We start from the raw sequence: 27,445 nt of genomic DNA, 5'->3' as shown, positions 1-27,445 counted from the left end.
ACTGAGGCTTTCGACGGGGGGAAAGTCCAGTACAAGCGGTTTTGGACAGCCCTGGTGGAGGCTGAGCCTTTCAGGAGCTGGAGCCGTCAGCCGTGAGTGTCGTGGTTCAGAACGGCCAGTGCTGGCACGGCACAGTCCACTGGCTGTCTGATGGACAGGCCTTTGGTCAAGGCAGCCGGGGAGGCTGGGGAGAGTCCAACTACAACTTAGGAGTCACACTGCTCTGTTCCCCAGTGTCTGTTAATTTACAGGAAAATGAGCACCTCACGACAAGGGCTTATTAACAGTGACTTTAACAGGCTTCTACAATGCTTTAACGGGGCTTAACACATGCCTAGAAAGAAATGGGCTCCGTCCTCTGTCTCACTGGGTCAACTCAGAATTCAGGGGTGCTGTTCTTACCATCGCGAGCACCTTTACTAAACAGGTGCTTATGAAGCCCAGGTCACATCCTTCCAACACTGCGGACAGGGGTGGCGTTTCTTAGGCATTGTTTTGTGGGCGCTGATGGGCCTGAGGCCTGGCCTTGTCCAGGACAAAGTGCTGTTGGTGTGTCGGCCCCCAGGCCTGTGTGAACACCGTCCTTCCCTTCTCTGCTGCCCCTCAGCTGGATGGAATATGTTCAGTCACTTGGTGGCCAGGGACCCAGGCACTGAAGGCGGGCCTTGTGGGTCCTGGCAGGGTTCACTGTTGGACAGAGACAGCTGGCAGGGGGCACTTAGGGCTCCATGTCCCTGTGGCTGTCAGGTTCACACTGCTGGTAGAAATCACCTGACCAAGAGCAGCTTGTGGGAAAAAGAGGCTTATTTTGGCTTACAGGCTTGAGGGGGAGCTCCATGATGGCAGGGGAAAACGATGGAATGAGCAGAGGGTGGACATCAGCCCCTGGCCCACATAAGGTGGACAAGAGCAACAGAAGAGTGTGCCGAAACACTGGCATGGGGAAACTGGCTATGACACCCATAAGCCCCGCCCCCAACAATACACTGCCTCCAGGAGACGTTAATTCCCAAATCTCCATCAGCCTGGAGCCTAGCATTCAGAACACCTGAGTTTATGGGACGCCTGAGTCAAACACCACAGTCCCCTAGGTGGGAAAAGTGTCTGTGCTACTGTGGTGCGGCTCCTCTATGCCCCGTCGCCTGATCGCCTGTGAGAGAGGTCCTCTCGGCCCAGGCTGCTGGGCGTCGCAGTCCTAACACACAGACCGGGAGCGGGTAGGGCAGGGGTGGGGTTGCGGGGGAGACAGAGCCACACATCTCTGTTTCCAGCACCTCCTCCTGCTTCCTCTCTCCCCACCTGCCACGGCTGCGTGGGCCAGGGTTTCCAGGCTCAGGTCACCAGCAGGGCCATGCCAGGACAGCTGCAAGCGTGGGGTGTCTGCCTCCCTAGGGTAGAGAGTGGGGAGGGTGGCCGTGGGCAACCTTGCTCCCAGGGCTTCAGAGTGGCAGCAGAGGGTGTGGCGTCCTGCTGGGGCTCCAGTATTCCCGTCGCACGCTCCTGTAGACACCTGCTGTCCCTGGGGACCTTAGGGGCCTGCTGACCTGACGACTGGGACTCTTGGAGAGGACATGGTCAGGGCAGATGTTTGAAAAGCCGCTGGTCTCTGATGCCCATCGTGCAGCAGGACTAAGGCTGGGGACTGCAACGGCACTGTGCCACTCCACAGGGACAAGTGCCACCGCATGCCAAGGGCAGCAAAGAAAACATGCCACTGGGGTCATCACGAGGCCGGAAGGCTCAGCAGCGCCAGAGACACGTCCCGGCACTTCTCACGTCACCAGCGGGAAGGACAGCTTCCGCGGAGGACAGAAAAGATCCTGGTGCACAGTTGGAAGGGTGGAACTGGGACGGAAAGAATGGAGAGGGTGCCGGGGGGGGGCGGGGGGCGCTGGGACCTGCACCAACAAAGGCATGCCCTGTGCTGACCCCACAGGAGCCCCAGCTCCGTATGGACTCAGCTCGACACTGCTGCCAGGAAGCCTCTACTCCCCCGTGTCTGCCACATTCCTTACTGAAACCCACCGCAGTGCGGGAGAGATGGCTCAGCGGCTAAGGTGCTTGCCCATCAAGCCTAAGGACCTGAGTTTAATTTCCCAGGACCCACGTAAAGGCAGATACACAAGGTGGCGCATGCATCTGGAGTTCATTTGCAGTGGCCGGAGGCCCTGGCGTGCCCATCCTTTCTTACTCTCTATCTGCTTCTCCCTCCCTCTCTCTGGTTTTCATCTAGCCCAGGCTGAGCTGGAATTCACCGTTCTCAGGGTGGCCTTGAACTCAAGGTGATCCTCTTACCTCAGCTAGGGTTAAAGGCACGCACTACCATGCCTGGACCTCTTTCTCGCTCTCTCAAATAAATAAATTAAAAACAAAACAAAACAAAAAACCCTACCACAGCTGGGCATGGTAGTGCGTGCCTTTAATCCTGGCACTGGGAGGCTGAGATAGGAGGATGGGCAATACAGAGTTCCAGGTCCAGTCTGGACTTCAGCGACACGCTGCCCTCCTCCCCTCTCTCTCTCGCACACAAAATTTGCCACAGCTATAATCTCAATGCTTGGGATCTGAAGCAGGGGGTTGGGAGCTCAAGACTAGCTAGGCTACTTGGGATCCTGTCCCCCAATCCAAAAGGCTTATTATAACTTGTTAGGCTTTGCCTGGCTTTAAATTATATTAATATAGGGCTGGAGAGATGGCTTAGCAGTTAAGGTGCTTGCTTGTAAAGTCAAAGGACCCAGGTTCTATTCCCCAGGACCCAGTAAGCTAGATGCACAAGGGGCACATGCATCTGGAGTTTGTTTGCAGTGGCTGGAGGCCCTGGTGTGCCCATTTTTGTCTTTCTCTCTACCTGCCTATTTCCCTTTCTCATATAAATTTAAAAACATATTTTAATATAGTTCTATAGGCCAACCAAATATAACATACCACTGTGACAAGAACTGTTTGTGTGTGTATATACATATATGTTTTGTTTTCTGGAGACAGGTCTTGTGTAGTCCAAGCTGGCCTCAGACTTGGTAAGAACCTAAGGATGACCTTGTATTTCTTTTTTAAAAATATCTTATTTTTATTTATTTGAGAGAGAAAAAGAGAGGGAGGGAGGGAGGGAGGGAGGGAGAAAGAGAGAGAGAGAGAGAGAGAGAGAGAGAGAGAGAGAGAGAGAGAGAGAATGAGAATGAGAATGGTATGCCAGGGCCTCCAGCCACTGCAAACAAACTCCAGATGCAAAGCACCACCTTGTGTATCTGGCTTATGTGGGTCCCGAGGATTCAAACCTTTGGCTTTGTAGGCACTTTAACTGCTGAGCCATCTCTTCAGCCCAACCTAGTATTTCTGATCCTCCTGCTCCGCCTCCCAGCGCTGGGGTTAGTCAAGTGCTGTCATGTCAGTTTTACGCACTGTTGAGGATTGAACTCAGGGCTTTGTGCATGCCAGGCTAACCCTCTACTAACTGAACCACATCCCCAGCCCTGACAAGAGCTAATAGCTTAACTTAAAAGCATTCCCTGTCATGAGTCACTGTGTCCCCTAAGGTCAAATTTATCCAGTAAATGTACAAATGCCAGAAAAAAAGTATACCTTTTGGAGGAGCACCAGCTGCTGGTCAGCAGGGCAGCTGTACCCCAGCACCTCCTGCCCCCAAGAAAGACCAGAGGCAGTCTCCCGGATGGGGCGACTCTCAGCTTCCTGCCAGCAGTCCCAAGTGCCCTTGCTGTGGAATGCATCTGATCTTATCCACTCTACTCCAGAACAACCAGGAAGACCTGCCAAGTCTCAAGAATGTGGTACCGGAAGGGCAGTTGCTGCGTTTCTATGGTGCTCGGCCCCAGCAGGGCACTGGCTGTAGCATCACACAGCCACAGAAGAGGCCTGGGCTGGGGCCACTGCCTGGCCCTCTGCAGCCCTCCCCGCAGCGCGGGCGCGGCGGGCTCCACGTGATTTCAAACGTCGATCCCAGTCTAGGAGGCAGCTAGAAACCTAAGAGTCACATACAGCTTTGCACACCGACTACTGTGTCCTCAAGATGAATCTCGCAGGGGGCCTGCAGTGGGGGTGGGGGGCTGGCAGAAGCATGATCTGAGGCTCCCCCTTCTCCTGCAGAGACGGCTCACTCCACATCTCCCAGGCTGCTTTGTCCTGAAATGAGGCGATCTGTGTTCCCTTAGCAGAAAAGCCTCACGAGCCACAAGCACGCCATGGTAGACGCTGACAGGGCAGGCAGCACAGTCCAGACTTTAACCAGGAGTGTTAGGCTATTTATTTGGTTTTTAGTTTTGGTTTTCTTTTGCTTATGTACGTGTATGTGTGCATACATACGGAGGCCGGAAGTTGACATAGGGTGTTTTCGTCAGTCACTCCACTTGATTTTACTAGACAGAGTCTCTCAACTGAACCCACAGTTTGCTAATTCAATTAACCATCCTGCCTGAGGATCCTGTCTCCACCCCCTAAGTGCTGGGATCACAGGTGGCACTTACGTGGGTGTTGGGGACCTGACTTGTCTCCACCGAGCCATCTCTCCAGCTCCTTAGTTGTTTCGTGTGTTTGTTTTTGGACACAAGGTCTTGCTATGTAGTTCTAGTTAGCCTGTTTCTTGCTGTGTTGACTAGGCTGGCTTAAACTTGTATCAGTTCTCCTGTTTCTGCCACCCCAGTGCTGGGATCACAGGCATGTGCCACCATGTCGGGTAGGTAGGCCATTTATACGAAGGAGATAATAGGGCAGGCTGCTAGAAGGCTCTAATGAGCTGGTGTGGAGGGTAACTCAATAGTAGAGTGCTTGCCTAACATAACACAAAACGAAGCTGATCTCAAACGCCAAAGACCACCTGGATTCAAACCTGGTTCCATTTTGCACTCTGTGGCAGACTGGAAAAATTGCTTGTCTTTGTAATAGAATGTCAAAAAAGGGCGACAAATGATGCTGTATTCTATTGATGAAGTCATATCAATTCTCATTTCAATGCCCCTCTCTCTCTTTCTGTTTCCCTATGTAGCCCACTCTGCCCTTGGACCCAAGAATCCCCCGTGTCAGCTGCCTGAGTGCTGGGATCACAGGCATCACACCGGCTTCTTAACATGCTGCCTCTAACTGACAGAGCACGTCCGACGTGGATGGCAGGCTGTTCTTAAAGCCATTAAGTAACGGCCTTGTACTGTCAGTGGCATTTTTGATTTGGTGCAGTGTGGAACCATGTAATCTCCAAAGGCTAGTTGAGGCCAAGAACGGGTCCTGGCACAGAATGAGCTCAGCCAGGTTAGCTAGCACCTTCAGATGGAAGTGGCTGGCAATTGCCGAAGGTGGTGTGGGGAAGGGGCACAGGCAAGGAGAGCAGAGTGGAGAGTGGGGGCCAGAGTGAGAGTGCATGGGGCAACCTGGTCAGAGCCTGTCTCCTGGCTCTCGACCACAGTAGTCCTCAGCTTACCTCTCTGACTCGGTTAGAAAGGTAGCCTGAGAGCTAAGGCTCAGGGGGCTAGGCCATGGCCAGCCCTGGACGCTGGTCCTGCGTCCCTTACAACCCCTGGCCACACAACAGGGGGACTAACTTAAATTTTGCAACCTGTAGTGTTTCAGTTTTCAAACAGAAACATGAGAGGGGTGTACAGAAACGACAGCAGAGTAAAGGCCAGTGACCGAGTTCTTTTCACTTAGAAAAAAAAAAAAAAACAACCTTTATTAATTTAAGAGAGGGGGGAGACAGAGATTGAGAAAGGGCATGCCGGGACCTCCAGCTGTTGCAAACAAACTCCAGACACATGTACCACCTTGTGCATCTGGCTTTACGTGGATACTGGGGAACTGAACCTGGGTCCTTTGGCTTTGGCAAGTGCCTTAACCACTAAGCCATCTCTCCAAGCCCTCTTTGCAGCTCACTTTAGAGAGTTCCTAGAAGCAGGAAGTGATGGGCGTTTGGAAGAGGGGCAGGTGCGCCTGGCAGCCCTAGATCACCACGGCCGGGGCCCCACCCTGCAGATTAGAGCGTCTCGTGGCGCAGCGCGAGACCCTCGGGGAAGCGCGACCCGAGCCCGTGGCCCGCTCCCTCGCAGGGGGAGGCACCGGAGAGTCCCGGAGCTCGGGCGCCACCACGTGCGGGGAGAGCCGGGGGCGGAGCGAGGCTCGGGGCGGGGCTTGCGGCCGAGGCCGCTGGGCAGCGGAGGCGGGGCCGGGGCGCTGTCGCTCAGCGCAGGGGGCGGGGCCCGCGGTCACGTGTATACACAGGGCCCGGGCGGCGTGCGCGCCGTGAGCCCCGCCGCCTCCTGCGAGCCCGGAGCTGCCCGCCAGCGGCCAGTGCGCCGGCCGCCGCCCAGCGAGCGGTGAGTGGGGCCGGGGCCGGGTCGGTCGGCGAGCGCCGAGGGCTGCGGCTCGGCCTCTGCGCCCTCCGCCCCCGGCGCTGTCCTCGTGGGAGGGACCTCCGGGCCCGGCCGACCGCGCCAGGGAGGGCGGCCAGGGGCCGGCCGCGCGGTCATTAACCCGTGACAGGCAGCCAGGTCGGCCGGGCACCGCCACTGCCCCTTCACGTGCCCGCCAGGGGCTGACCAGGTGCCCCCGGGGCGCTGCGGTTCCCGTTCGCGACCCCTCGGTGGCTTGAGGACGTTAGCTGGGAGCTGTGCAGGGAGATAGTGGAGCTGGCACTGGCTCCCCTGGACAGTCACGGGGCAGGGAAGGCTCCTTCCAAGCCCGAGGAAGGCCGTGCTAGCAACCAGAAACCCGAAGCGAAGTTCCCAAGGTAAAAGGGTCAGTTCTCTAAGCTAGACTCCTGCCCGAGTTTCCTGATGGCACTGGTCCTGACAGCTCATCTTTGTGGGCATGCTAACCCAAGGAGCACTTGGTATGCGCTGTCCAGAGCAGAGTGGCTGTCACCCTTGTCATGGAGAAGTCTTTGAGAACTGCATTCCATTTTAAACAGCTCCTGCCCTAAGCCAGCAGCAGGATACCTGCTTCCCACCACCCTTCTGCTTGCGGGCTTACTTGATAACACAGCAAGAAGCCAGTTTTAAAGGGTTCTGACCCTGTGTGTCCTCAGGCCACTCCAGCATAGGTGACCAGATGATCTGAGTGCAAAGAGACGCTATTAATAATTACTTCAAGCGTACGGCCACACTGCCCATGACCTGCTGTGCAGTTCCCTAAAGAAGTACTGTGAATGAAGTTCAGAGCTCCAAACTAGCACACCTCTGGTGTCTTCCAGGGCATAATGTAAATGTCAGAGTTGACTGGGTGTACCTTTTACACATGAGCCCCTGGTAGGTTAACGAAGAAAGGTGAGATACACCCACCTAACCCTAACATGTGACATACGGAGTTCAGGTTAGGGTGTAAAGACCAATCCTATCTCTGTAGCAATGGATCAGTGACACGTGACAAGATTGGCCAGGGAAGATGCTTGTGTAACTCAGGCAGGAAGAGGATCTTGCTTCTTTGGGCTTCCTCTCCCCATTCCACCATGGAATCTGAGGAGTGACTGTCCCTCCTTTAATAACCCGGCGCACTGTGATGTGCACTGCCTCTGGGGGGGAGGGGTGGTCATCCCAAGACCCAGACCTACAGTGTACATGCTTATGATGGAGCATATGGTTTTTATTTTGTAAGGGTGTCCCTACTTACTCCTCTGCAGGCCCCTCAGCTCCCTAAGACCAACACCAGGCTTTCACTAGCCCACAGGCCTGGCTGGACAGTACTGGGACACATCTGTCCACAGGTTTTCCAAGGCCAGGGTCTCTAATACCATTCAGGCACCAGGAGCAGAAAGTACATGGCTCGGAGGGTGCGTGAGTTTTCTGTGTCAGAGAGGCAATGATGAGATGCTAAGTGAGGGAGCAAGTATGGGAGCTCCCACCTACTTTGACAAAGCAGAGGGGCAGCATGCGACGGGACAGGTGTCTTGTGTACCCCAATATCCACCCAGGGCCCCTTCCATATATGCAGGGGGCATAGCTATGAGTTTTCTCATTTTAATTAAATCCAGAGCAAACCCAGCAAGCAACTGTTATGATCAGACCGAATGTGACAAGTAAAAATAACCACCAGGGCCTGTGATAAGATCTGGGTGCTCTGAGCACTTCCCTGCAGGTGAAGCCACACCTAGGCAAAAGCTGGGGTGATGGGAGCCCACTGTCTGAAATGGAGGATTTATCTGTTCTCAGTCTGCACCTTCAAGTTCGGAAGATGCTTTTTTCGTTTCTTTCTTTCCCCACCCCCTGGGTCTTATGTACCTGGGAAGGCATTAGCCTCAGACCTTCCAGTCAGGGAAGAAAAAAGTCTACAGAAAAGTACTCCAGGTACAAAAAAATGGGTCTTATTTTCTTCTAAGGAAACAATGCCCAGTCCCCCCCCTTCCCCCGCACAGGTGCCCTGCTTGCTCCCTGGCAGAGATGGCTTGGTCTCAGCCCCCCACGCCCATTCCGTAGCTGGCAGCAGGCATGATACTCTTGTGGAGAAAGCGACGGCATGTTGTTTCTGTATCCAAGGCAGGCTGCCTGGTCTGCGCTTGCTCCTCGGCAGTGAGAACCGCGCAAGGATCAGCACCGCTCACGTTCATCATACAGCTTTATTACCATGTGCCAGGAAGCACAGTGGTGGCGCCAAGAGCCCACACGCTCAAGTTCTGCACACTGAAAGGCCACAGCTTCGGTCTTCCTAGGAGGCAGGCTCCTACAGCTGGGTTAACTGTCGCCAAGGCTGCTGCCCATTGTTACGACAGGAAGTAACATCCAGGGTCCTTTTTGAAGTACTCAGTTCTAGATCATGCACACAAAGTCGAGTCTCCTGGTCCATGGCAGGGCTCCTTTCAACAGAAACAAGCCAGCAGGGGCCCTGCCCCTGGGAGTGGTGCTTCTGTGCCTCTGTTCACACCACTGCTCAGGCTGATCTAGTTCCGAGCAAATCTGCGTCTGTGCACTTAGTGTTAGACCACTGTCCTGGTACTGTCTTTTCTTCTCCAAACCTCCACCTCGGGGCTGGGCACAGCACAGAAGCACCTCCCCACCTGCGAAGGCTCTGTTCAGTGGGAAGGGGAGCTTCAGCTCCAAGTGAGTAGAGACAGTGGTCAGAGAGGCCTTACCAAGAAAATACCAAGGGTGGGCTACATTAGAGGGAACCAGGTGAGTGAGAAGCAATGAAGGGCACCCTAGGCACAGGACCTGCATGTGAGAAACAAGTGCTCTTGTGTGTTCGTTCTCTCTCTCTTAGTGCTGAGGATTGAACCTAGGGCCTCAAGCAGGCAAGGACAGGTGCTCCACCACTGATCTATAGCCCTAGCCCCTTATGGGCAGATTTCCGGCAGGTTCACTGCCACTGAGCCACACCTCGGGCCCTTTAGTGAAGGGTTCTAGGTAAGTGCTCTGTTGCTAAGCCACGCCCCACCCTCCTTACTTTTTATTTTGAGATAGAGTCTCTCAAAGTTGAATTTGCATTTCTCTTGTTTCAGCCTCCCAAGTAGCTAGGACAACAGGATTGTGCACCACACCAGGGAGGCAGTAGTGCTTTGAAAGGTGAACTGAGATTATGGGGGGTGTGCTAATGTGGGAGCAGCAGGCTGCAAATAAGACATACCCCTGAACAACAGAGAATGGAATTTTCCAATGAGTAGAAGCAAGAGATGAAATGTGGAGTGTTAAGAAAGTTTGGTCCAGCCATCACGGAACAGGAGCGCCCCCAGGGTACGTGTCTACCAGCTGCCTCTGGGCACATCCTGGCCACCTGCCACCACTGGGGATCATCGTCCAATTCAGCTCTGGGCACTTTGTGCTAGGTACATTTACTGTTAAGACCATGAGGCTCTTATTAAAAATTATTCATTTATTAGACACAGAGAGAGAATGAAAATGGGTGTACTACGGTCTGTAGCCACTGCAAACAAATGAAATGCACAAGTGCCACCTTGTGCATCTGGTTTATATGGGACTGGGGAATAGAACGTGGGTCCTTAGGCTTCACAGGCAAGCACCTTAATCACTAAGCCATCTCTCCAGCCCCAATGGGGGCTCTTTAAATAAGGCACACAAAAAAGATGCTACTGTCTCACCTTAAACTGTTCTAACAGCCAGCCTGAATGTGACCTTTGGCCCTTGTCAACTGTTAATGTGATCAGGCCCCTGCCATGCACTTCAAAAGAACTGGCAGTGAGTCCTGTGTGGGTCAGCTCCAAGTGGGCTCCATTGGCTGGCACAGGGCCTCCAGACTTCTAAATTATGAAGCAAAAAAAAAAAAAAAAAAAAAAAGCCCGATAGGCCTTGAAGCCCATTTTTCTTTCAGTTCCACATTCCTGGGAAGACACTGAATATAGGCCAAGGAAGTGAATATTTACCCTGCCGTTAAACAGAGAAGCATCAGCAAGCTCGCAGTGTCATGGACAAGCTCAGAGCGGACTTTCACGTGTGCAGAGCCTCTGCCATCGTGTGGACGGCCTGTGAGCCAGATTCCGTACAGTGAGTTTTGGAGGCTCACCCTGGCCACCATTCCCTATCCCAAGACATGTCACATGCAGCTTGTCTCCTGGGCTCATGTGCTGTCTTTGCCAGCCTCTCTCTGGTTTCCTCTTCTGACTGAGTGAAAGGTTAGAGCAGCTTCCCGGCTCTGAGGACAGCAGGGAAGGGCTGAAGCTTCACGTGTGGGCCACCCAGCACGGGCATCCCCTGCGCTTTATCTTTATCAGTACTGGCTTATCTGACCCACCATATGGTGGGCATGCAGGGCAGAGATAGTAGTGACCGGCTTAATCAGAGCGGGGCAGCTTGTAGGCACAAAGACTGGATCTCTGGCTCCCAACCTGGCCTTGTCAGGGAGACTTAAGACTGTGAACCCTACAGACTGGCTCAGAGCATGGGCTCAGGCCTCACAGACTTCTGATAGGCTTTGGGGGTACCAGTTACTATGCCCCCCTTTTTCAAGTTCCCTCCTATAGCCTAAGACAACTTAAGCTCAAGGGTCAAGCTAGTGTCTCAATGGTAGAATGCCATATAGCAGGGACTCCTTGTTTGCCAGTTTAGTGCCACAGGATCTGGGGAGGACAGCAAGGTCAAGGGGCTGACAGGAAGTCAAGAAGAAACCTGATAGCCCAAAACTGCGTGCTCAGGGGCCCGAGCAGAGTAGGAGATGCCTAATTTGGGGTGGGTGCTTCTGCAAGCTTCTGGTGACTCCAGGAGAGCAGCTGACAGCAGCTCAGGCTGGTGAGGGCTCTGCTCCTGTAAAGAACCTTGTCCTGCCTGTTCCTAGGGAACGGAAGCCGGTCTTGAGTTTTCTTTTTCAAGTTCCCCTCAGGGCCCAGATGGAGGGGACAGAGGGAAGCCCATGGGAAAGCCCAAGGTAGGGCGCATCTGGGTCTTATCTTCCCACATAACTGGGCCTGTGGGCTGCAGGAAGGCAACTCCGCCTTCCACCCACCAGGCCACCCCACAGCTGAAGAGTGGCACCTCCCAGGGAAACAGACCTGTGCACCCACCAGCTATGCTCAGCCCAAGTACTAATTAGGTCCCACCCATTCAGAGGCAGTGCTCTTCACCCTGCCCTTCTGCCAGGCTCAGAAGGGTGAGGAGCAGGTTGGCTGAGGTCATCCCTACAGCCAGCAGGGAGGCCTGGAAACAGGACACAGCCCTGAGCTCAGCTTCCATGGCCTTTCTGACCCGGGTGCTCAGCAGGGAGGAGGGCACGTCGACCTCTTGTCATGCCCTTCACACTTCCCACAGGCCTGTGTGGCCTCCACGCAGACCTCAATGCCTTCTTCTCATCACATATGAAGGAAAGCCCCTGCTACCTTGGTTCCAATCCCCTCCTCTCTAGCCCCTGCTCCCTGATGCAGGTGCCCTGCTCTTCCCTCTGCTGTGGAGCAGTTGCTTTGTGTGACAGGGCAGGAGAGGCCAGGAGGCGGCCGGCTAAGTGAGGCGCTCAGTGTGCTTTCGCTTCTTGGCCAGCTTGTATGGGCTCTGCCCCCTCTGCTCCAGTGAGGTTGGCCTTCTGCCCTATCCTCCCCTGTCCTCTCCTGGCCTCACAGCCTGGAACCTTAGATTCTACAGCATCCCCCAAAGGGCTGTGCCAGCTGCCATGAGAGGAGAGTGAATGGGCACATAGTTGGCCCTAGCTTCACGGCTTGCATTTGTTCCTTCTTATGAATGTAAGAAACAAACCAGAGTGAAAGAGTACGTATGAGTCATGTCTATATCACTAATGAAGAGGACCCTCCCTCCCCCCTCACGAACCGAATGTAACTATGATGGCCCTGCACACACAGCCCAAGGTGCATGTGGCCCCAGCAACTTCTCCCTCCTAGCCACCGAGCCCTGTCCTCAATGGGCTGCCACTCTGCCCTCCTAGAGGACCCAGGGCCTTTTCCAAGCTGAGAGGGTAGCCAGGTTAGGGAAGCCAGCCTGCCATAGGGAGCGAGCTTAGGCCCAGGTCAGCTGGATACCGACGCTGAGCCGTGGCAGCCACTCGGAGCTGACAGCGGGACTCGTCTGGATGGTTGGAAGGAGCCTGTGGCTCCCAGGCCAGAGCTGGGGCCAGAAGGAGGTGATGGGGAGGAGGAGACAGGGTCAGGGCCTGGCCTGAGAGGTGCCACTGGTGCGGAGTCTGAGGGGTGTGGGCCCCGACAGGGACATGGGTGGGAATGGCAGGTGCATCAGGTCCTGCAGGAGTTGTGGGGGAGGGTTTCAGGGGTGGGAATGGCCAGCCACAAGCATGGGAAGAAGGTGGCTGAACCAGCCAGTGCGACATGAGCAGGGCCTGGTGGGGTGATGACGAGAACACGGCTGCAAGGACGATCGTGACCACACACTGCATTCCTGTGAGCATGGAGGACCAGCTGGGGGGGGGGGGTGTCACAAGGCTGACTGTGAGGGGCTTGCTGCGGTCCTCAGCCAAAGACTAACTTAACAGGTGGTAGGGTCCCAGAAGTTGGCTCTTGAACACTGCCATTTCATGGGCAGCTGTGTAGATGAAAGTGGGCAGAATTGACACAGGTGTGCTCTGCATCCTAGGCTTTGGACGAAGGACCAATTTCACCTGTCTCCTAGGCTCTGCACAGCCTTCCTGGGACTCCCCATCACCAAGCAGACTCAGACTTCCATGTGTCTCAGAGCCAGAGGTCACCTCTGTGGGAATGACTGGGAGATCTCTCCTCTAACCCCAGCTGCCCCCCCCCCCCCGAAGTCTCCCACCATCTGGTCTGTGCTCTAGTTACTGAGGAAGGAAATTACCAGAAGGCCTGGCTGACTGGAAAGACAGCCCAGCCCAGGTTCTGTGGCCCTTGTTGGAGTGTGGAAACCAAGCTATTGTTCCCTGGCTACAGGAAGTCCCTTCTCTCCAACAGCTAGGGGCACAGGAAGAAAATGAGGATTCAGGGAAACAAAACCCCTGAAAGGCCAGTGAGTGAAGCCCTACCCCACCCTCTGGGGGCCAGGCAGGCAGTGGTGGTTACCAGGGACTTACTTGGGTGCACAGGTGTATGGTGTCCACAGCTGCGACAGGACTGAACCTCCCTTGTGGGGCGCCCAGAACCTTGAATAACAATGAGGGGAAACTGACTGGACTTACCATGCCCATGGCCAGAGCTCTGCAGCCAAGTGCACAGACTCAGTGATTTTGGGGTTCAGCCTGCTGTTCCTGGAAGTCAGCAGCCCACTGCCTGCTCCTTCCCCCTTGAGCCTGCATGCAGCTCATACGCACAGATGGGATTGCTTGAGCTGGCCCGCTGAGTGGTCACACAGAGGTGACAAGGCAGAGAGGACAAGTCAAGGTCACACTGGCACGCTCTGGCCTACATCCCTGCCACGGACAATACCAGTCCCCAGTGGCCATTCTGCTCTTAGGGTGCCCGAGTCACTCCTGCTAGGAGGAGGTGCCCCCCGGTAGCAATGGCATAAGCAGCAGAGGATGCCATTTTTAGACGTCAGGTGAACGAAACAAGCATCTTCTGAAACAAAACCTCTCACTGACGCGCAGGAAGACCGCGCAGTGGCGGCTGCTAGCTTACAGGAAGCTGGTCAGCTGTCCAGCACTTAGGCTGCCCGTCACCTCCTGCCAGGCCACCACCACAGTCTGGCTCTCAGATTCAGACGGGATCACACCGGCACATGAATGGGAACACCTTGGGAATTCTAACCGACGCAACTGCACGCTATGTTCTCCTGGGAGTCGGGCTGCTCGCCTGGCAGTGGGTCCTGGCCTCCAGCTTCCGTTCCACGTCTGGCAGCTGGGCGTTAGTAGTCCAGGCAGCTGCCATTCCCACTGGGCTGCGAGGGGGCGCTGGGCAGGGGCATGGTAGCAGGAGCAGCTCTGCTGTGGGCAGCCCTCCGAAGCCCAGCCTTGGCTCACAAGCTCCTGTCTGTGCCTGTGAGGGCATTTGTAAATATGCACGAGTAAAGCTCCAGACCCCCATGCCAGGCCCCAGTGCTTTCCATTCTAACCCGAGCCTACGCTACCGCTGTGCCTTCAAAGAGCCTTCTGTGTCCCTGGGCCTGAAGTGAGAATGGCCAACATTTCTATGGCAGAGTCTTGGTGAGGTCCAACTATTTTGTCCTTAGTTCTACAGACAAATGTCTGTTCAGTTTTTTTCTTTAGGGGAAAAGGGAACTCAGAATTGAACTTAACCATGCTAAGTACAGGATGTCAACTGTCCATGCTTGACCTGCCTCCCTGGGTGGGATGCTGTGTGGGGTGGCCATGAGCAGGAGTGGGGGGACATGCTGCTGCAGATGGACATGAGCCTCAACGCTACAGCACAGACCAGAGAATGTGAGCACACTGGACTGGGAGGGCAGACCCATCCAGTAACAGCCTCTCTCCTCGTTTCTTGCAACTGGCTGTAAACAGAGATAGGGAGGGGCTGTTGTGCCTGCCAAGGGAGGCAGCCACTTTGTGAGTAATTGATTCGGGGAAAACAAGCGCTGCCTCCATGGCACGAGCCGGTGTGGCTCTCACTCACGCTCACAAGCAGGGCCACTGGCCTCTGCAGGGCGGCTGAAGATTCTAGAGACACGCAGCTCCTCTCAGCTCTCGGTGCGGGCCCTGCCTTGCCATGCTGCCTGCTGGCAGCGCCTGGAGTCCACGGCAGGCAGGAAGGAGGGATGACAGATGAAGGTAGGAGCCTCACGGCTGCCATGGCTGGTGGCTGCACTGGACTGGGAGCAAAGAAACCAGGGAGGGTGGCATGGAGGAAGAAGGGCAGCACGCTTTATCTGCCACCAACAGGAGCCTTGCAGAGGGTTAAGTGGCAGGAATGCTGAGCGAGAGGGACAACACAGGATCCAGGCTCCTGACCAAGTCTGTCAGGTCAACACTGCGCTCTAGATCCAGCTAGCTTTTACTTAAAAAAATATTTCAGCCAGGCATGCATGGTGGCGCACGCCTTTAATCCCAGTAGTTGGGAGGCAGAAGTAGGAGGACTGCCATGAGTTCAAGGCCACCCTGAGACTACATAGTGGATTTCAGGTCAGCCTGGGCTAGAGTGAGACCCTACAAACAAACAACACACACACACAATGTTATTCCCTTGTGAGGGAGAAAGAGAATGGGTGCCTCCAGCTGCTTTAAATGAACTCCAGACACAAGTGCCACCTTAACATCTGGCTTACGTGAGTCCTGGGGAATTGAACCTAGGTCCTTTGGCTTTGCAGGCAAGCACCCTAATTACTAAGCCATCTTTCCAGCCCTCAACTAGCTTTTTTTTTTTTTTTTTTTTTTTTTTTTTTTTTTTTGGTGTTGTGAGTTTTCAAGATAGGGTCTCACTCTGGCCCAGGCTGACCTGGAATTCACTATGGAGTGTCACGGTGGCCTTGAACTCATGGCAATCCTCCTACTTCTGCTTCCTGAGTGCTAGGATTAAAGGCGTGCGCCACCTCCCCTGGCCCAACTAAGTTTAAAATTTTTTTTTGGTTTTTATTTATTTATTTGAGAGCAACAGACAGAGCGAGAAAGAGGCAGAGAGAAAGACAGAGAGAATGGGTGCACCAGGGCCTCCAGCCACTGAAAATGAACTCCAGATGGCGTGCACCCCCTTGTGCATCTGGCTAACGTGGGTCCTGAGGAGTTGAGCCTCGAACCGGGGTCCTTAGGCTTCACAGGCAAGTGCTTAACCGCTAAGCCATCTCTCCAGCCCCCAACTAACTTTTTTTTAATTTGAGAGTGACAGACACAGAAAGACAGATAGAGGGAGAGAGAGAGAATGGGCGTGCCAGGGCTACCAGCCACTGCAAACGAACTCCAGACATGTGTGCCCCCTTGTGCATCTGGCTAATGTGGGACCTGGGGAACCGAGCCTCAAACCGGGGTCCATAGGCTCCACAGGCGAGCGCTTAACCGCTAAGCCATCTCTCCAGCCCCCCCAACTAACTTTTAAGTGAACTGAAAGGCCTGTCCTCATCAGAGGAACTTAACAACTCTTACCAGACTGACCCCAGACTGAGGAAGGCAGTTTGAAAGGAGACCTTATGAAAACACCTTCACAAAGCCCAAGTCCATGTGAAGTCAGGCCAGCAGGGACTAGACTGTAGGTGACCAGGCGAGGACAGGATGTTCATGGGTGGAGATGTGGCTCACAGGCATCTACTTGGAGTGGCCACAGAAAGTACAGTGTTTCCTGAGGACTTGTGGCTCTGGTGGACAAGGAACCCACAGTGTGGATTTGCTTAGCTGTCACCACCAAAGCAGTGCAGCAAATGGGGGACTCAGTGTGACTCAAAAATGGCTGGCCACTGGGCCTTCAGAGGTAAGGGCTCAGGAAGCACTGCAGATGGAAGGAGACAGAAAAGCAGCCACACACACAACCAGAGGTGATGGAGGTGCCCATTCCAGGAGCAGGGCAGACGGGCAGTGCTGCTGCCTCCCTTCAGGCATCCAGCCCCCTCTGGTCTGGCTCCCAATACCCGGTGGGGCTTGCTGGCCCAGCCACGTGCTAGCCTGCCTGGTCAGGGAGGGGGCAGAAGAGGGTCAACATGTAAGACCTGCACTGAGAGAGTGTGAAGTCACCCTGGGCCTGGGGGCCCACTCCATGGCCTTGCTTCTGTCCAACCGCACTGTCCTGGCTGCTGGGGCATTTGCTAGAATGGTAGTGTCCCCCACTCGGCATCCTTCCTGTGTGCACCTCAGTGTGAGTTCTTGGATTGTCTATTCAGCCCAACCCTGCACGTTCAACTCTGTAAGGAAGGGGACCCAGGCTGACATCCGGGGACAGGCCCTCGGGTGAAAGTGTTCCCTGCTATTGACAGGCTACATAACAGCTGCAGCTGGAACAGACTAAAGCACAGGACTCCTTTTCCTCCCATGAGCCTCCCTGTCATAATGAGGCCCTGCTGCTAGCCTGTGTGTGCAGTATGCATCAGGGTAGCAGAAAGTTCCCTCCAATTGTTGCAGTGACCCAGACCAGTCCTAAGGACCTGGCCCGTGGTCAGTGCATGCCTGGAGACTGTACAAAGCGAGTAGAGGACAGCCCTTCACACTGTGCCAGCGCTTCCTCCCAGCGGGGCCCCGGGCAGGTGGGATCGGTGCCAGCAGCCGCTGCCTGGCTTCCTCACTTTGTCCCTGCCCTCTGGGAAACAGGAACATTTGCTTCCTGTGTGCCTGCATGACCTGAGATGCATTCTTCTGTCCCTGAGAGCAGGAGGTCCGGTTGGGCCAGGCTACAGTTTGAATGTGAAGTTTCTCCCAAACAACTTGGTGTTGAAGAATGGGCGAGGAGGTTCTCCACCTTTTCAGCCAGCTCTGTCTGCTGGTCTCCTATTCAGTTACACCAAGACTGATGGAACAGACAGGCTGCAGGTTGGACTTTGCACTGCCCCTAGGGGCCAAGGACCCAAGGGAGGGTAGGAATGCCCGAGGCTGACTGCTGGGCCAGCCACCTTGGTCAGCATCCCAAGCACAGCCCAGCCCAGCCCAGCACAGCAGCCCACCCCGAAGGAAGGGCGTCAGAGGTGACTTCCCTGACACATGCATCTCTTGCGGAGCAGCGGCTCTCCCGGGCCAGGCCGTGTTTCACAGGGTGGGGCTGCGTGTGAGCACCACCGTCCTCACACGCGTGCCTGGGTCAGCCTGGCCTGCTTCTGCATGCCCCATGCGCAGCCTCCCGCTCCCTATTGGCAAGGGCTCTTGGGCAAGTGTCTCCATGTCCCTGCAGGTGCTAGGCTGGTGTACCTCCACCCCAGCCCATGGCAGATGCATAGCACATGTCAGCCTCACAAGGCAAGGAGCGGAGTGGGGACAGCAGCTGTCATGGAGTGCTGAGGTTGGGCAGGCTCTGTCTCCAGAGCTCTCTAGGGGCAGAGAGGAGCCCTGGGCACAGCTGGTGTGTGGCTTAGGGCACAGGAGGGCGTGGAGTGTTGGTTAGCTTCTGCAGCGGCCCCTATGGAGTTGGGTTTCCTTCAGAAGTGGAGTCGGGAGCCTCACCATGGCCACCGTGTCACCGATGCCTCAGAGCCCTCTGGCAGGGGTCTGTTGGCACTGAGAGAGATCAGGAGGGACTGACTTTTGTCCCTTCTCTCCACAGAGCTGCAGAGCCTGGGTGAAGCTGCCATGTGGAGCTGTGGTCCACTCAACAGCACTGTGTGGGGTGAGGAGTCGCTGTGCTGGAACCTGCGCCTGGGGCTGTGGGTCCTCTCGCTGCTCTACCTGGGAGCAGGGGTCCCTGTGGGCCTGGGCTACAATGCCTTGCTGGTGCTGGCCAACGTGACCAACAAAAGCAGCATGACCATGCCGGATGTGTACTTTGTGAACATGGCTGTGGCGGGGCTGGTGCTCACAGCGCTGGCCCCTGTGTATCTGCTGGGCCCTGCCCATTCCAGGTGGGCCCTGTGGAGCCTTGGCAGTGAGGCTCACGTGACACTGCTCATCCTGTTCAACGTGGCTTCCTTGGTGACCATGTACTCCACGGCCCTGCTCAGCCTTGACTACTACATCGAGCGGGCCCTGCCTCGCACCTACATGGCCAGCGTGTACAACACGCGGCACGTGTGTGGCTTCGTGTGGGGCGGGGCGCTGCTGACCAGCTTCTCCTCCCTGCTCTTCTACATCTGCAGCCACGTGTCCTCGCGGATCGCCGAGTGCGCCAGGATGCAGAACACCGAGGCTGCCGACGCCATCCTGGTGCTCACCGGCTACGTGGTGCCGGGACTGGCTGTGCTGTACGCGCTGGCGCTCATCTCGCGGGTCCGCAGGGAGGACACACCCCTTGACCAGGACACAGGCAGGCTGGACCCCTCTGCACACAGGCTGCTGGTGGCCACTGTGTGCACCCAGTTTGGGCTCTGGACGCCGTACTACCTGAGTCTGGGTCACACAGTGCTGGTTTTGCGGGGCAGGACCGTGGATGGGCAGTATCTGGGGATCCTGCAGGTTGCTAAGGACTTGGCCAAATTCTTGGCCTTCTCAAGCAGTTCAGTGACGCCGCTTCTCTACCGCTACATCAACAAAACCTTCCCCAGCAAACTTGGGCGGCTGGTGAAGAAGATGCAGTGTGGCCGGCGGCGCTGCGCCCCTGACCCTGCGGGGGTCCAGCAGGTGATGTCGCAGGCATAGCAGGGAGGCCTTTGCTCCTCCCGCCCCATTCTAGAGTGGACAACAGTGAGCAAGACTGAAGCTTAATTGGATGCATAGCACTTTGTCTCTGGGCCCTGTGGCACTTCCTTACCAGAAGGGCTGATGCAAGAATAGTGTGGGGGCCATTTCTCTCGGAGTTTTCTGTTTTACCCAAAAAGGCCAATCTCGGGCCAAAGCCGTACTGTGGACAGCAGTAGTGCCTCGCGTGAACAGGCTGCCGCTACTAACCTTCCTACCCTCTGGGGTTGTGTGCATTTCTCCTAAGGATGTTTTGGGGGCCACGTCCTAGAACGAGCTGACCTTCTGCTCCTCTACATCAGACTTTCTTAAATGAAGCAATGTGCTAAAGCCAGTATTTATACTTTGCATCACCAACGTTTGATTTCCCTCTCATTCTTTTTGTTTTATAAAAAGAAGTGTTGGTTGAAAAAATGCCAAGTATTAAGATGAAGGAAACAGTACAAGACAATGTCACTGCCCCCAGCACGGTGACCTGAGGACAGGATAGTATGCTGGTCAGGTGTCATCAGCAGGCCCTGGTTCTAACAGCAGCTAAGGAGCACAGGGCATCTATCTCACCATGCGCATCCGGTGTCGTCCAGGGGAAAAGAGCAGCGGATTCTGTGGAGCACAGACCTGCCCTTTCAAATCAACTCCACAAGGTGCCCAGCACTAAGGAATATAAGTAAACTGAGGAAAGGAAATGCTGCCAGGGTCCCTACATTAATGCTGAACATGAAGAGGAGGGGACTAGGTACTGGTAAAGTGTCAGTGAGGCATGGAAGGGAGGGGCAGGATGAGGGGAAGCTTAGCACCTTAGATGACCAGGGACTGGTAGCACGGTAAGGGAGCCCAGGCTGTGTCTGTGGCTGTGGGCCTTCTACCATCCTCATTTGAGGAATCACTTTCTTTAACATATGCCTGCAAGAGCCCCAACCCCACACCATCATGTGCCTCCATCTCAGTTCTCTCAGATTACATTATAGGCCCATGGCCCCTAACCCTCATTTCTGAAGATCTCTCCCCATTATCACGTGTTCTGCTCCAGTTCTGCAGAAGGCTAGTGTGACCATGGCTGCTGCTCTGTGCAGTGGCTCTGCACTTGGGACTTCCCATGTGGCTCAAGTGCTGACCCTGACTTCTTGGGAATTTTGGCCACGAATTAGTAGCTTTGGTTTTATTTATTCTATGCAAACTACATCTCTTTAGATGGTGACTTCCCAAGTTAGTCGGCCTTCAGAGCAACCATGGAAATGCACTGGATGTGCGGCCCCAGCTGTGACCCACTGAGCATGCTCTGTGGGGCCCACTTCCTCTCCTGAGCACCATGGGATGAATGAGACAACAGTTTTCTGAGTGGCTGTTTTGTTGAAGGTCTTCAGAATGGCAAGCCTGAGTCTTCCTGCCCTAACTGAAAGGAGGGTTTAGACTGACAGCTGTCATGCTTTCTACCTTGACTGCCCCTGACAACCCTAACCCTGCTAAGGAAATGAGGAACCTCACTCCGAGGGTCCCAGTGCAGCCTCGCCCTCAGGGTCATGGTCAAGGCAAACCAAGGGCAGCCTAGCCTTGTGGACCATAGGAGAAACAGGATCCGACCGGGAAGGGCTGTTTGTGAGGGGGCTGTGCTGGTGCAAAGTATAAGGCCTTGTTCCTGCCAAATATCTGATACCTTTTCTTGGCAGGTAGAGGTCCTGGAGAGGAGAGACCCCAGCATGGTTCAGGAGGGCTCTGGCCTCTGCCCTTGGGAGCCCTCCCGCCCCAGTCCCCAAACAAAGCAGGGAGGGACCCACACCAGTCTTTTCCTACAATTTCTCAGTGGCTTTAGATATAAACTGGCCAAGTTTTGGGGACCTTTGAAAGACTGGAGGACCAGAGTCCCATGGTACTCAGGAATTGAATAGCTGCCTGCTCTACAGAGATGGCCCACCTGCAGGCTGAGATCTCCCTGAGCAGCAATGTGCCCTCACTGTGTGGCTCCTACCCAGAGCCCTGCTCCCTCTGCCTGCCCTGCCCTCCTCCTCCTTGTCCTGCCTTCATCCGGACTGAGCACACCGTGCAGTCCACTGGCGCCCCAACGCCTGCTGTCTGGCCCCACACCAAGCTTGTCCTGGGGACCCAGTGTGTCCATTACCTTTTGCTCCCAATTCTTCTGCCACATTACCAAATAGTAGGAAAATCCCTAACTAAGTCACACAGAGGCGGCTTTGGCCAATCGTGGGTTAGATGTGCAGTGTTTATTTCCTCACGAGTCTGAAGATTCCAGCAGGACACAGCTTCTCTAGGGGTCCTTACTTCAGCCATCAACACTTCTTGACTAGTACAATTTAAAATGAATGGTTTTATTTTTATTATTCACCAGGAGAGCTTGCCATGTTTCATTATTTAGGATCCCAAAGGTGAGTTTCCTCTTGGATTTCCTTCAAAAGGTCATAAAATGTGTCATAGAAAACGGGAGCTAGCTGGTTGTGGCGGACATACTCAGAAGACCCGTGTTCTGCTAGGAAAGCACTCAGCGATGGTCAGACCAGGGAAAAAGTAAGAAGTAAACACACGTCCTGCTCCCGTGTTTCAAGCCTGTTGCAGAATGTGAGCCTTCTCATTTCTGACCTGTGGGGCCCACCCCTGAGGCTGAGCCCACCTGCCCAAGTCCTGTGAATGTAAAAAGAAACTGCTGATAAGACCTACACATCTTAAATATTAAATTATTTAACACTGATCAGTTTCTGAATTTATTTACTGGTGGTTCAGGAAATTGAGCCCAGGGCCTTGCACATAGTAGGCAAGGACACTACACTGAGCTATGGCCTGGCCCAATTTCTGAAGTCGCTTTTCTTTCTTTTTTTTGTTATTTGAGGTAGGGTCTCACTGTAGCCCAAGCTGACCTGGAATACACTATGTAAACTCAGGGTGGCGCACACCTTTAATCCCAGCACACAGGAAAAAGAAGTAGGAGGAGTGCTTTGAGTTTGAGGCCACCCTGAGCTAGAGTGACACCCTATCTCGAAAAACAAAACAAAACAAAAAAGGGGGGAATGGCTGGGAAGATGGCTTACCACCAATATAAAAAGTCAGGTATGGGCTAGCTAGAGATGGTTTAGTGGTTAAGGCACTTGCCTACAAAGCCTAAGGACCTGAGTTCAGTTCCCCAGTATCCACGTAAGCCAGATGCACAAGGTGACACATGCATCTGAAGTTCGTTTACAGTGACTAGAGGCCCTGGCGTGTCCATTCTCTCTTTCTTCTTTCTCTGCCTTTTTCTCTCATTCTTTCTCAAATAAATTGAAGCCAGGTGTGGTGGTTCATGCCTTTAAAAAAAAAGGCAGGTAAGCATTCATTTACAGCAATAAGAGACCCTGGCACATGTATGCACATGCACACAAATAACTAAAAACAAAAGTTTGTTTCCCTTCATACTGTAACTAACGCCAATGCTTCTCAAATTTTTCCATAAAATAGAAAAGGAAAGAATACTACCAAACTCCGTCTATGAAGCCAGCATTACCCCAATACCCAAACCAGACAAAGACAGAAAAAAAGAAAATTACAGACCAATCTCCCTCATGAACATAGATGCAAAAATTCTCAACAAAATACTGGCAGACGGGATACAAAGCCATATCAAAAAGATCATTCACCCTGACCAAGGAGGTTTTATCCTAGAGATGCAGGGATGGTTCAACATATGCAAATCAATAAATGTAATAACACTATATGCCTTCATGGTGAAAGTCCTAAAGAAACTGGGTATAGAAGGATCATATTTCAACATAATAAAAGCTATTTATGACAGATGTACAGCCAACATAATACTAAGTAGGGAAATACTTGAAGCTTTTCCATTAAAATGAGGAACAAGACAATGGTGTCCATTATCCCCACTTTTATTTAATATAGTACTGGAAGTCTTAGCCATAGCAGTAAGGCAAAAGACACACCTAAAAGGGATACAAATTGGAAAGGAAGAGATCAAAATATCATTATTTGCAGATGATACAATTCTATACATAAAGGACCCTAAAAACTCTACCATCTACCAGCAAACTGTTAGAGCTGATAAACATGTTTAGCAACACAGCAGGACACAAACAACACACAGAAATCAGTAGCCTTCCTATACTAACAACAAATATGCAGAGGATGGAATCAGGTAAACACTCCCATTCCAACTGCCTCAAAAAAAAAAAAAAAAAAAAAAGGAAGGGCTGGAGGGATGGCTTAGTCCTAGTTAAGGCGCTTGCCTGCAAAGCCAAAGGATCCAGGTTCCATTCTCCAGGACCCACGTAAGCCAGATGCACAAGGCTGCACATGCACCTGGAGTCTGTTTGCAGTGGCTGGAGGCCCTGGTGTGCCCATTCTCTTTCTGTGTCTGTCTGTCTGTCCTCTCTCTCTCTGACTCTGACTAAAAAAAAAAAACAAAAAAAAACAGCTTTAAAGAAAAATGATACAGTACCTTGGAATAACCCTAACCAAGGAAATGAAGGATCTTTACAATGAAAACTTTAAAACACTCAAGAGAGAATTCGCAGAAGACACTAGGAAATGGAAAGACATTCCATGTTCTTGGATTGGAAGAATCAACATTGTGAAAATGTCAATCTTACCAGAAGCAATCTACACATTTAATGCAATCCTCATCAAAATTCCAATGGCATTCTTCATGGAAATAGAAAAAAAAAACAATCCTAATGTTCATTTAGAAGCACAAAAAACCTCAAATAGCCAAAACATTCCCCCCCACCCTTTTTTGAGGTATGGTTTCACTCTAGTCTGAGCTAACCTGGAATTCACTATGTAGACTCAGAGTGGCCTCCAACTCATTCATAGCAATCCTACCTCTGCGTCCTGAGTGCCAGGATTAAAGGCATGTGCCACCATGACTGGCTAGCCAAAAGTTTTTTTTTGTTTTTTGTTTTTTTTTTTCCCTGAGGTAGGGTCTCACTCTGGCCCAGGTTGACCTGGAATTCACTCTGTAGTCTCAAGGTGGCCTTGGACTCATAGTGACCCTACCTCTGCTTCCCGAGTGCTGGGATTAAAGGCGTGCGCACCCATGCCCTGCTTAGCCAAAACATTTTTGCGCAACAAAAATGAGGCTGGGAGTATCTCCCCTCAAACTACAAATCAACACTCTGAGTTCTTTCTTTGGTTGTCAGTCTCAGTTTCTGTGAGCCCTGTGGCTGCAGCAGGCAGCAAGCCTCACAAGTGACAGAGAACTTGGGCCTGTCATGCAACAGCCACAGGCCAGGGGAAGACCACCCACACAGTCCTCCTCTCTCCTAAATGTACCTGTACCTTGAAGGCTTCTATGGTGGTAGGCACAGGGCTGTTCTAGCAAGGCTGACCCCATGCTGCATACAGTAGGTGCTGGACAGTCTGAGAAGTGAGTGAATGAGTGTCCACCGCCTGAGAATGACACCTAATCGATCAGACCCAATTCTTATTAATAAAGGAGCAAGGACAGGGAGATGGCTCAGTGGTAACATGACTACCCTGAAAGCACGAGGACCCAAGTTTGGATTCTCGGCACCACATGAAATCACGCATGGTGGTATGCACTTGCAAGTCCAGTGATGAGCTCGTGGAGACAGGACGATGTGGAGGGCTTGCTGGCTGACCAGACTAGCTGAATAGGTGAGCTCCAGGTTCACTGAGACTGTGTTGCAAAAAATAAAGTGGTGGGCTGAAGAGATGGCTTAGCGGTTAAGCACTTGCCTGTGAAGACAAAGGACCCCAGTTCAAGGCTCAATTCTCCAGGGCACACGTTAGCCAGATACACAAGGGGGTGCACGCGTCTGGAGTTCATTTTCAGTGACTGGAGGCCCTGGTGCACCCATTCTCTCTTCCTCTCTCTCTCAAATAGATAAATTAATTAAAAAAAAAATAAAGTGGTGAATGACTGAGGAAGGCAACTGATGTTGACCTCTGGCCTCCACATGCATGTGTGCACATGCACACACATACCACACATATAGAAGTACAAAAGATTGCCAGGTCTATTGAAGTACACATGAGTACACACACATTGAGGTTGTGATTTCTTGTCAGTTATCTGGTCACAGCAGTGAGAAGTAACTGATAAGCCAGTGTTGCAGGTTCAGTCAACTTCAGCAAAGCTCAGGGTTGAGGACATGAGATCCCAAATCCAGTGGCTCCAGCTTAAGTCCTGGCAAGGTCATACTGGTTTGGAGGACCTACATGGTTCTTTGCATTTTGTTCATACACGCACACCAAGGTAGAACATAGTAAGATGGTCCACGTTGCCCAGTCTCTGCCCGGTAGCACACGCAGCCTCACCTCATCTGTCTCTCCCCTTGAGCCCCTGGGTAGGCACTGAGATTATAAAACTTGGTTGTCTGCTCTTGCCAACCTGAGGTACCCCTCCCAGGACTTGCTAGAAGCTTCCACCTTTCTATACTGAACTCAAAAGACACCGAGCACTTCTACACCTGGTGTTAATGCCACCCCAGATGAAGGTGTTCAGGGTAGGAACAAGCCACCTCCCACTCAGCAGCCCTTTAAAGCCCTGCAGGTGGCCGTATGAGGCCTGAAGGAATGTCTGCCATGGCTAAGCTCAACGTGAGGTACTCTCAGATGGGTGTTCCTGCAGATGTGTGAAGCATGCACTCCTGCGGGTGTACATGCAGGCCTGACTGGGTGGCACTGACTCAGAGTGAGAGTGCCCATTCACCTCTATCCTTTTGTGGGACTCTTGACTGTGCATTTGATGGCATCACTGACATCTGTTCAGCTGTGGCTACACTTGTTCAAGAAAGGAACATGTGCCAAGTGTGGTGGCGCACACCTTTAATCCCAGCACTCGGAAAGCAGAGGTAGGAGGATCACAGTGAGTTTGAGGCCACCCTGAGACTCCATAGTGAATTCCAGGTCAGCATGGGGTAGAGCAAAACACTACCTCAAAAAATCACGAAAGAAAGAAAGAAAGAAAGAAAGAGAGGAAGGGAGGAAGGGAGGAAGGGAGGGAGGGAGGGAGGGAGGGAGGGAGGGAGGGAGGGAGGGAGGAAGGAAGGAAGGAAGGAAGGAAGGAAGGAAGGAAGGAAGGAAGGAAGGAAGGAAGGAAGGAAGGAAGGGAGATGTTCCTGACAGTGTCAGTGACCCCAGACGCACAGGTGAGTGACTGGGTTTCCATGTGGCGCTTGCCCCAGACAGCGGAGCCATGGAGATACAGATGGACCGGGAAGGTGCTGGGTCCTGACACTTAAGCCAGTGCCACCTCCTCTCCTCACAGTTCTGCCTCACCGTTCCGGGAAGCAGTGCACATTTACCTACCACCACACCAGTCACCTGCCCTACTGCCTGGGCCTGTGCAGGTTTACATCACGAGCTGCCCATCCACTCTGCTATGTGCACATGTGTTTGGCTGTGCCCAGTGTCAGGCTCTGTGGGCACCACGAGCTGTTCTGTCCAAGTCTGGAACCAGGGCAAGGCCCTCTAGGGACGTATTCCTAGAATCAGCCCCACAGTAGGGACAGTTGCCTGTTACAAGGGAGTTCAGGCCATTCGCAGCTCCCCTTAGTGAAGTGCCTCTCCGGGGCTTCTGCCCAGCCTCTCGATTGACTTGAAGTTGTCTTTGATTTACTGTGAACATGAGCCCTCACCCAGCTCTTAACCGAGGCCTCGGCTCCATCTCCCTGCTGAGCTGAGGATGAGTCCCACGCAGGGCAGGGATGCTGGAAGAGCTGTGCCGAGCTCTGTGGGGCTGAGGAGAAGCTCAGTGGCAAAAAGTGCTTGTCACACAAACATGAGGACCTGCGTTTGATCCCCAGTGCACATGTAAAAAACTGGACATGGCCCCACACGCCTATATGCCCAGTTTTGCGGGGCACGGAGACGCAGGGTTGCTGGGGCTTGCTGAGCAGCCTGTCTGACTGAAAAGGAACGCAGCAGTTCCCGGTTCAGTGAGAAC

At 53.4% G+C, this 27,445-nt stretch overlaps 2 protein-coding genes across 4 annotated transcripts in view; one reads left to right on the top strand and one right to left on the bottom strand.

Annotated features, from left to right (window-relative positions):
- The window catches only part of C2H7orf50 (chromosome 2 C7orf50 homolog), a 121,780-nt gene that overhangs the window by 14,727 nt on the left and 79,608 nt on the right, over nucleotides 1-27,445 (bottom strand). The window lies entirely within an intron of this gene.
- Gpr146 (G protein-coupled receptor 146) lies at nucleotides 6,292-22,240 on the top strand. Of its 3 annotated transcripts, none has more exons than XM_045144148.1 (2): nucleotides 6,292-6,314; nucleotides 18,473-22,240. In XM_045144148.1, the coding sequence occupies exon 2, from the start codon at nucleotides 18,499-18,501 to the stop codon at nucleotides 19,498-19,500; it is 1,002 nt and encodes a 333-aa protein (XP_045000083.1). In that variant the 5' UTR covers nucleotides 6,292-6,314; nucleotides 18,473-18,498; the 3' UTR covers nucleotides 19,501-22,240. The 3 variants fall into 3 exon arrangements, with proteins under 3 accessions (XP_045000083.1, XP_045000084.1, XP_045000082.1); XM_045144149.1 differs by having other exon boundaries at nucleotides 6,301-6,314; nucleotides 18,481-22,240; XM_045144147.1 differs by lacking the exon at nucleotides 6,292-6,314 and adding an exon at nucleotides 14,897-15,072.

This window comes from Jaculus jaculus, chromosome 2 (assembly GCF_020740685.1).
Source record: "Jaculus jaculus isolate mJacJac1 chromosome 2, mJacJac1.mat.Y.cur, whole genome shotgun sequence".
Taxonomy (NCBI): domain Eukaryota; kingdom Metazoa; phylum Chordata; class Mammalia; order Rodentia; family Dipodidae; genus Jaculus; species Jaculus jaculus.
This window is presented reverse-complemented; position numbering and strand designations above follow the sequence as displayed.